The sequence below is a fragment of the Calidris pugnax genome, unplaced genomic scaffold, assembly GCF_001431845.1.
Source record: "Calidris pugnax isolate Ruff unplaced genomic scaffold, ASM143184v1 scaffold17, whole genome shotgun sequence".
Taxonomy (NCBI): domain Eukaryota; kingdom Metazoa; phylum Chordata; class Aves; order Charadriiformes; family Scolopacidae; genus Calidris; species Calidris pugnax.
The window spans coordinates 13,356,457-13,365,567 of record NW_015090794.1 but is presented as its reverse complement, the minus strand read 5'-3'; the positions used below and the strand labels follow the sequence as shown (position 1 = coordinate 13,365,567).

General features: G+C 63.2%; 1 protein-coding gene across 3 annotated transcripts in view; it reads left to right on the top strand.

The window, feature by feature from the left end:
* SBK1 (SH3 domain binding kinase 1) overlaps positions 1-9,102 on the top strand; it is a 22,600-nt gene extending 13,498 nt beyond the window's left edge. For 2 of the 3 annotated variants that reach the window (XM_014936719.1, XM_014936718.1), the window contains exons 2-4: positions 5,649-5,851; positions 5,967-6,169; positions 7,801-9,102. In XM_014936719.1, the coding sequence (XP_014792205.1) occupies positions 5,649-5,851; positions 5,967-6,169; positions 7,801-8,583 (1,189 nt within the window). In that variant the 3' untranslated portion in view covers positions 8,584-9,102. Of the gene's footprint in view, positions 1-1,504; positions 1,684-5,648; positions 5,852-5,966; positions 6,170-7,800 lie in introns of those variants that run through there. The other variant, XM_014936720.1, reaches the window with a different exon arrangement.
* Positions 9,103-9,111: the final 9 nt, after the last annotated feature.

Below are 9,111 nucleotides of genomic sequence, written 5' to 3'. Positions count from 1 at the left end.
GGGGGAAACCACCCCCCCCCCCCCCCCCGGGTGTCTAAAGCCCCGTGGAGCGCAGACAGGGCTGGTTTTGGCAGGGGGGGTGACGCACCCCGCTGTCCCCAAAGGGCACCCCCAGAGGGTGGCCCTGCCCGCGGGGAGCGGGCGGGCGACGGGGCAGGTGCCGCTCGGGGCGTTTGTCTTTGCAGATCCCAAAGGTGCGGTGCTGCCGGCGCTGGTGGAAGAGTTTTGGGAGGGAGATGATGACGGGCTGATGAAACCCATCAAACAATGAAGTAATCATAAATCCCCGGGTGCCGGCGGCGCGGCGAGGCGCGGCGAAGGCGGGAGGAGCCGGAGGCTGGAGTGGCCCAGGTCCCTAACGAAGCCATCGCCCCTCGTCAGGGGAGGAAAAAACAAAATCCCAGGAGGCCGAAGGGCTGAAAGGCGACCGAGGTCCCGCCGTCGGGGCCGATGGACGGAGCCGGCCGGGGCAGGTGCCGCTCGGGGCGTTTGTCTTTGCAGATCCCAAAGGTGCGGTGCTGCCGGCGCTGGTGGAAGAGTTTTGGGAGGGAGATGATGACGGGCTGATGAAACCCATCAAACAATGAAGTAATCATAAATCCCCGGGTGCCGGCGGCGCGGCGAGGCGCGGCGAAGGCGGGAGGAGCCGGAGGCTGGAGTGGCCCAGGTCCCTAACGAAGCCATCGCCCCTCGTCAGGGGAGGAAAAAACAAAATCCCAGGAGGCCGAAGGGCTGAAAGGCGACCGAGGTCCCGCCGTCGGGGCCGATGGACGGAGCCGGCGCGGTGCATCCGAGGGCAGGGAAAATCCTGCCGGCAGCTCGGGAGAGCGGTGCGCAGGGCACGGAGGACGGCGGCGGGAGGGGAGAGCAGCGGCCGCTCATCCCTCGGGAGGACGGCGAGGGCTGGCGGAAGAGAGAGGCTGGGTCCTGCTTCATCTGCTCTTCCCAAATTTTTCCTGCGGAGGCCGTGTGTCAATCCCGAATGCCGGGACCAAGGGCTGAAGAAGGTTGCCACGGGCTCGTGGCCGGGATGGGAGATGGTTCCTGCCACGGGGAATGCAGGACGGCGAGGGCTGGCGGAAGAGAGAGGCTGGGTCCTGCTTCATCTGCTCTTCCCAAATTTTTCCTGCGGAGGCCGTGTGTCAATCCCGAATGCCGGGACCAAAGGCTGAAGAAGGTTGCCACGGGCTCGTGGCCGGGATGGGAGATGGTTCCTGCTACGGGGAACGCTACAGCTGGGTGTGACGGGGACACGGAGACGTCCCCACCGGGAGAGCGGCCCCCGCCCACCCTGAGCCCGCAGGGTTCTGGGTGTTGCTTGGCTTTGCCAAAGCCCATCCCGGTGCTGGGCATTGTGCTCTGGAGAGGGCCAGGAGCCGGTATGGGTTGCCACGGGCTCGTGGCCGGGATGGGAGACGGTTCCTGCCACGGGGAATGCTACGGCTGGGTGTGACGGGGACACCGAGACGTCCCCACCGGGAGAGCGGCCCCCACCCACCCTGAGCCCGCAGGGTTCTGGGTGTTGCTTGGCTTTGCCGAAGCCCATCCCGGTGCTGGGCATTCTGCTCTGGAAGGGGCCAGGAGCCGGTATGGGAAACTCCGGATAACCGGGAATTCAGTGCCGTCGCCTGGAGAAGTGTCCCCAGCTGGGAAGTCACGGTTCCTGCTGCTGCTTCGGTGGAGGTTTGTTGCTGGTTCGGGCTTTTGAGGGTTTCTCAGCACCTTCCCAGCGCCACGGAGCGGACGAGAGGAGGTGGAGATGTGCCCCGTCCATCGCCTCTGCGGGGGGTGGCGGGGTGCGGGCAGAGGAGCTGTGCCCAAAATGCCACCCGCCTGCAGCCACCGTGTCCCTGCGCCGCGTGTGACCAGCCACCAGACACGGTTGTCTTGTCTGGAGCAGCTTTTGCTGGCCCTGGGGTGGCCCTGGGGCCAAGGGACCCTCTTCCCACCCGTGTTTCACCGCTGTGGGGTGGGAGGCAGCGACCGGCCCGGCTGGAGGACGCGGCGGGTACCCACGGCTCGGTAATCACCCCCCCCCCCCCCCCCGCCTCCTTTGCCAAACTCGTCCTCGTTTGGCCAAGGTGCCTTTGCCAGCCCTCCCTGGGCGCCGCTGCCCCCGGGAAGCGCCGTTAATAAGGCCTCGCTCCGGGAAGCGCTGGTCCCAGCGGCGCGGAGGAGAAGATGGGAGGATTGTCCCCAAAACGGGGTCAGGCAGCGGCGGGGGCTGGAAATGGAGCGGGGCGGCGGGAGGCAGCGGCTGGGCACAGGGCACCGCCTGTCCCCTCGCCAGGGTGGCACCAGAGGCCGGATTTTGATGGCTCAGAGGGTGGTTTGGAGGAGAAAACAGGGGAGGTTTGGGAGCCAGGTGGGGTGTGGAGGGGGTGAGACACCCCCCCATCCCAACAATGGGTGCCCTGGCCTCCAGCCTGCCAGGCTGGGGGGGGGGTCAGTGTTACCCGCTGCTAACTGATGCCAATTACACCATAATTAATGAGCACGCTGCTGTGGTAGAGAGCGTCGCAGCGGCGGGAGGGGATGGGGGGGAATCAAAGCTCTGCAAAACACAGGTGGTGTGGTGGGGGGGACAGAGCAGCCCGTGCCCCCCCCCCACTGCCGGGGGTGTCTCATTTCCCCCCCTCTCGGAAGAGAAATCTGGCTCTTGTAGGACCCTAACTCTGCCCCATAGGGTTTTTCCCTTTGTTTTCCCAATTCCTTGCCCAGAACAGCCCACGGTGGAGACCTGGCCCCTCGCCGGGCTTCCAGCTCCCCCACCCCACCAAGGAGACCCCCACGCCCAGAACAGCCCACGGTGGAGACCTGGCCCCTCACCGGGCTTCCAGCTTCCCCGCCCCACCATGGAGACCCCCGTGTGGGGCTCAGCCCCAAACCCTTTTCCTCTCCCCCCACGCAATAACCTCGTTGTTCTCTGATGTGGCCAGAGGGGTTTTTCCCCCCCCTCTTCCCCTCTTTCCAAGCAGCCGCTGCTCCAGCAGCCTCCTCCTCCGCCGGGTGCCTGGGGCAGCTCTCCTGGGCGGCCTCTGCTCCTCTCAATGAGCTCTTAATGAGTTTGCAATTACTTATTGGCAGCGCCGATGCGCCCAGGGCCCGGCGTGCAGCGGAGCAGGATGCGGAGCCGGGGAGAGCATCCCCCTGGCAGGGAGAGGGATCGGGGCTGGATCAGTGGTGCCAACCCCAGTACCCAGTGGGATGCTGGGCTTGGGATACGGGATTCCATCCTCCGTGGTGTTGGGGATGGAGCTGAAGAGGTTTGGGGAGAGGAGCGGCCGTTGCCGTCGGGAGACGAGTGGCTGCCTATAAATACCTGCCAGGGAGCCAGGAAGAGGTGGGTGGATTATCCTCCTCACTCAATGAGATAAATGGTTCTGAAGCTTAAACACAGAACAATTTTTAGTCTGAATAGTAGGAGAAACGGTTCAGGATGCAGAGATGACGGCACCAACCGCCTGCGGGGAGCGGCGGGGTCCCGGTGCTGCTCGGCAGCATCTTGGCAGCCTTGGGGGGGGGTGTCGTGCCACGGGGGCCTTCACCAGGATCAGCCAGGATGTGTGTCCTTCCTCCTTGCTTTCAAAGCTTCAGGAACACCCAAAACCGCCGAGTTGGGGGTCCATGCACTGGGGAGGGTGGTTTGGGCTCCTTCGGGCACGGTGCTGGCTCCTCTGCCCCGGTGCTTCGGGGCCGTGAGGGGGAGGTGGAACAGGAGCTGCTGTGCCAGGAAAAAAGCCCCGTTTCTTCTCTGCTTTGGCCCCGTGTGGCACAAGGATGCGCAGGAGGTTGCGTTGACACGACTGGTGTGGGCATGGAAGGCAACCAAGGATGTGGGACCTTCACCCTGGCCATGGCCAGCAGGATCCTGGCAGCATCCCGGCAGCAGGACCGGCACCGCAGCCAGTTTGCCAGCTCAGGCTCCATAAAGCACCACGAAAGCAGCAGCCACAGCCCCGGGGAAGCCACAGAAGGCAGCGGGCAGGGGACCCGGCGTGGTGGGACACCCCTTTCCCATGGGGGTTCATCGGTTGTCAGCAAGGAGCTGCCTGGCAAAGCTTTGCCAACAGGTTTATCCACGGGGGAAAAAACAAATAGCCCTCGACTTGGAGAGCTCTCTCCTCAGCAGCCGTCAGTCCTTCACCTCCTCTCTCCCTTCCCGGCGGCAGGATCCTTTCTTCTATTTTTTAATTTTTTTTTTAACTCAAACTCCCAACTTCGCCGCCTTGAATAATTGCATTTCAACACCGGTTAATTAAGAGACATTGACGAGCGTGATTGTAAATTCAAGTGTAGACAGAATCCTTCTTTGCTGGGATGCTGCTGGGAGCTGTTTTTAGTCATGCATCCACCCGGAGCTGCTGCGCTTGATCCACCTCCACCTCCAGCGCCCAGACGCCGCGATGGTGCTCCTCTTCTCCGCGGGGCCAATAAAACACGATGGAGATGAGCTGCTTGGGAGATCTTATGAGTCAAGCCGCTACATTTTTGGAACATCATGATGTTGAAGTTCCTTTTTTTTTTTTTTGGCTATTTTTCGCCCAACTTCCTAGGGGAAAAAAAAAATTGATAATAAATTAAGAAGCCGAGCACCGCTTTGGGATGAGAGGCAGCACCACGATGGAAGGGCTCTATCTTCTGCAGCCCCCCAGAGCCCACCCCGTGTCCCTGGCCACCCTCAATCCCGGCTCCATCCCGGCACCCATCGGACCCCCTGGATGCCCTTGGTCCTGGATCCAGTGGGATTGGTTTTTCCTCCCCCCGCCCCGGCCCCTCCGGTGACACGCGGCGTCAAAAATCTGAATATAAAGCGTGATTTTGGTCAATCTGCTACCAATTACAAGGAGGTGGAGCTCAGTGGGGCTCTGGGTTTGTGGTCCCGGTGGGGGGTGATGGAGGGCACCAGAGGAGATCCCTAGGGTGGTTTCTCTGCCGTGGTGGGTGAGTCTGAGCTTGGATCTCCTTGTCGGGGTGGCCGGGGCGAGGAGAATCCACCGCTGGTTTGCTGGGAGCGAGGGATGTCGGTGTTGGTGGCACCCTGGGAGGGGAAAGGGGAGAGTTGGTGGCAGTGGATGGTCAGAGATGTTTGGTGGAGTCATTTGCTGCAGGGCCGTGGTGTCCTGCACCACCTTGGCCACGCTCCGGAGCATCACTGGCTCAGGAGGGGGCTCTGGTGCTCTGCAAAGGGTGGAGGGGACAGGGACGGCTCCTGGGGTCCCCACTGGAGATGGTGGCAGCAGTGGGGAGCCCCAAAGAGCCTCAGCTCCCCTCCAGAGCTGAGGAAACGTGTGTGTCCCCCCCGTGTCCCTGCCCTCCTGGCTCTGCCATGCCCTGAGCCCTCACTTTGACCCCAGACACCCCCTGAGTTGGAGACACGGGGGTCATTGCACCCCCAAAACCCTGCCCCGAGAGGCTGGAGCATCCTCTGCAGAGCTGTTGGGTTGGTGGTCCCTGGGGACAGAGGGGTGGCACCCAGTGGGTGCTGCTCGGCACCGCTCTGAGCATCCTGCTGCCCCTTTGGAAGGTGCTGCAGCCCCCAGGGATGGGATGGGATGGGATGGGATGGGATGGGGCAGGATGGGACGTGGTGGCTTTGGAGCACCCACCGAAATTGGTGACCCCCCCGCCCCGTCTCTGCCTTGCAGCGCAGCCATGAGCGCGGGTTCCATTGAGCAAGAGCCGTCGCGCAAGCTGGCCTGCTGCGGGGTGCCCCTCATCACCGAGGACATGCAGTCCCTGGCCATCCGCACCCTCTCGGGCACCGACATCAGCAAGCACTACGACCTCATCCGCGAGCTCGGCAAGGGCACCTACGGCAAGGTGGACCTGGTGTCCCACAAAAGCACAGGTGAAGGGAGCTGGGGGTGGGGGGCGCGTGGGGGATGCAGCCGTGCTGGGGGGCAGGGTGCCTTGACATGTCCCAACCGTACCCTGGGCTCACCCCCATCCTCTGCCCACCGCAGGCACCAAGATGGCCCTGAAGTTCGTCAACAAGAGCAAGACGAAGCTGAAGAACTTCCTGCGGGAGTTCAGCATCACCAACACGCTCTCCTCCAGCCCCTTCATCATCAAGGTCTTCGACGTGGTCTTCGAGACTGAAGACTGCTACGTCTTTGCTCAGGAGTATGCCCCCGGCGGGGACCTCTTCGATATCATCCCGCCGCAGGTGGGACCCCCCGCCCTTCCCGCGGGAGCCTTTTTTGGGATATGGGGGGTGTGGGGGCTCAGTATCCCCAGGGTGCTGAGCAAAGCTGCCACGGTGCTTTGCTGGCCATGTGGGAGGGGGCTCCATGTGCAGGAACTGGGTTGGCCCTGACCACAAGCACCTACAAGCAAGTCTGGGACCCATCACCCATCCCCTGGGAAGCCTGAATGGGGGGGTGTGGGGGCTCAGTATCCCCAGGGTGCTGAGCAAAGCTGCCACGGTGCTTTGCTGGCCATGTGGGAGGGGGCTCCATGTGCAGGAACTGGGTTGGCCCTGACCATGAGCACCTACAAGCAAGTCTGGGACCCATCACCCATCCCCTGGGGTGGTCTGAGACCCATCACCTGTCCCCAGAATGGTGTGGGACTCATCACACAACACTAGGGTGGCTTGAGACCCATCACCCATCCCCTGGGGTGGTCTGAGACCCATCACCCATCCCTGGGGTGGCCTGGGACCCATAACTTGTCCCTAGAGTGGTATAGGACTCATCACACATCCCTAGGGTGACCTGAGACCCATTAGCCTTCCCCTGGGGAGCCTAAGACCCATCATCCATCCCTAGGATGGTCTGAGACCCATCACCTATCCCTGGGGTGGCCTGAAGACCCATCATCCATCTCCAGGGGTGGCCTGAGATCTATCACCTATCCTGTGGGGTGGCCTGGGACCCATAACTTGTCCCTAGAGTGGTATGGGACTTATCATGCATCCCTAGGGTGACCTGAGACCCATCACCCTTCACCTGGGGAGCCTGAGACCCATCATCCATCCCTAGGATGGTCTGAGACCCATCACCTATCCCTGGGGTGGCCTGAAGACCCATCATCCATCCCTAGGATGGTCTGAGACCCATCATCCACCTCCGGGGGTGACCTGAGACCCATTGGCCTGGGACCCATAACTTGTCCCTAGAGTGATGTGGGACTCATCACCCATCCCTAGGGTGGCCTGAGACCCATCACCCTTCACCTGGGGAGCCTGAGACCCATCATCCATCCCTAGGATGGTCTGAGACCCATCATCCACCTCCGGGGGTGACCTGAGACCCATTACCTATCCCCTGGAGTGCCCTGAGACCCATCATCCATCTCCAGGGGTGACCTGAGACCCATCACCTATCCCCTGGAGTGCCCTGAGACCCATTACCTGTCCCTAGAGTGGTATAGGACTCATGATGCATCCCTAGGGTGGCCTGAGACCCATCACCCATCTCCAGGGGTGACCTGAGACCCATCACCTATCCCCTGGAGTGCCCTGAGACCCATTACCTGTCCCTAGGGTGGTATAGGACTCATGGTGCATCCCTAGGGTGGTCTGAGACCCATCATCCATCCCTTGGGTGGCCTGGGACCCATCATCATCCCTAGGGTGGCCTGAGACCCATCACCCATCCCTTGGGTGGCCTGGGACCCATCACCCATCCCTAGGGACCCACCACCTGTCTCCCCACGGTGGAGAGCACCCCAGATAAGAGCACCCACGACCACGTTGCGTGTGTAACGACACACGGATGTGGTGGTCCCCGAGGTGGGTGGGATCACTGATGGGTTTGGTGGTGGGTGGCTGAGGTCATGTCCCCGTGCCCGCAGGTGGGGCTCCCCGAGGAGCTGGTGAAGCGCTGCGTGCAGCAGCTGGGCCTGGCCCTCGACTACATGCACAGCAAGAGCCTGGTGCACCGGGACATCAAACCGGAGAACGTCCTGCTCTTCGACCGCGACTGCCGCCGCGTCAAACTGGCCGACTTCGGCATGACCCGCAAGGTGGGCTGCCGGGTCAAGCGCATCAGCGGCACCATCCCCTACACGGCCCCCGAGGTCTGCCAGGCCGGGCGGGCGGAGGGCTTCGCCGTGGACACCAGCATCGACGTCTGGGCTTTCGGGGTGCTCATCTTCTGCGTCCTCACCGGGAACTTCCCCTGGGAGGCGGCGGCGGCTTCCGACGCTTTCTTCGAGGAGTTCGTGCGGTGGCAGAAGGGGCGGCTGGGGGGGCTGCCCTCCCAGTGGCGGCGCTTCACGGACAGTGCCCTCCGCATGTTCCAGCGCCTGCTGGCCCTCGACCCGGAGAAGCGCTGCCCCGTCAAGGAGGTCTTCTACTTCATCAAGTGCGACCTGATGGCCGAGGTGCGACGACGACCTTCCTACCGCTCCCGGAAACACGCCGGGGACAAGCTGCCGGCCGGTCCCCACCGTCACGAGGCGGCCGGTTCCTGCACCCCGGCCCCGCTCAAGAGGACCGTCCTGACGGAAGGGAGCGGACCCCGCGGCTCCGAGCCGAGCGCGGCCCCCCCGGGGACGGCCGGCAGGACAGACGGACGGCAGGACAAAGGCAAAGGGCAGATGGTCCTGGCCACAGCAATAGAGATCTGCGTCTGAGGGCGGCATGAGGTGGCCACCCATCCTTGTGTCGTCCCCCCACACCTCCTGCCTCCCTGGGGACAGGGATGGGGCAGGGGGTGCTGCTCGTGGGGGTGGCACGAGCCGGGACCGGGCTCCAGGTCTCCCAAAGCAAAAAAAGAAGAAGAAAAAAAACAAAAATTAAGGAAAAGCAAACAAAAATGAAGAGGAAAAGGACAAAACTGGTTGCGCTCCGTAGCGCCGAGGATGCTGATCCCCCCCCACCCCGCCGGGGAGGACATCGGTGCCCCCTCCAAGGCTCCCCCCGGGGTGGCAGGGGGAGGGGGCTCCCCATACGAGGAGGAAGAGCCCGGGGGGGGGGCTCTGTGTGGGTGGGGGTCACCCCCCAGCACCCACCGGCTGCCCCCCACCCCGTGCCCGTCCCCCGGCCGGGGCGCGGGAAGGCCGATGACCCCGCACGGTGGAGGAGGCCTTTGTGTGTGTGTGTGTGGGGGTGTTGGGTGGGTGGCCGTTTGCCCCCTCCCACCGGTCCCTGTCCCGCTGGTG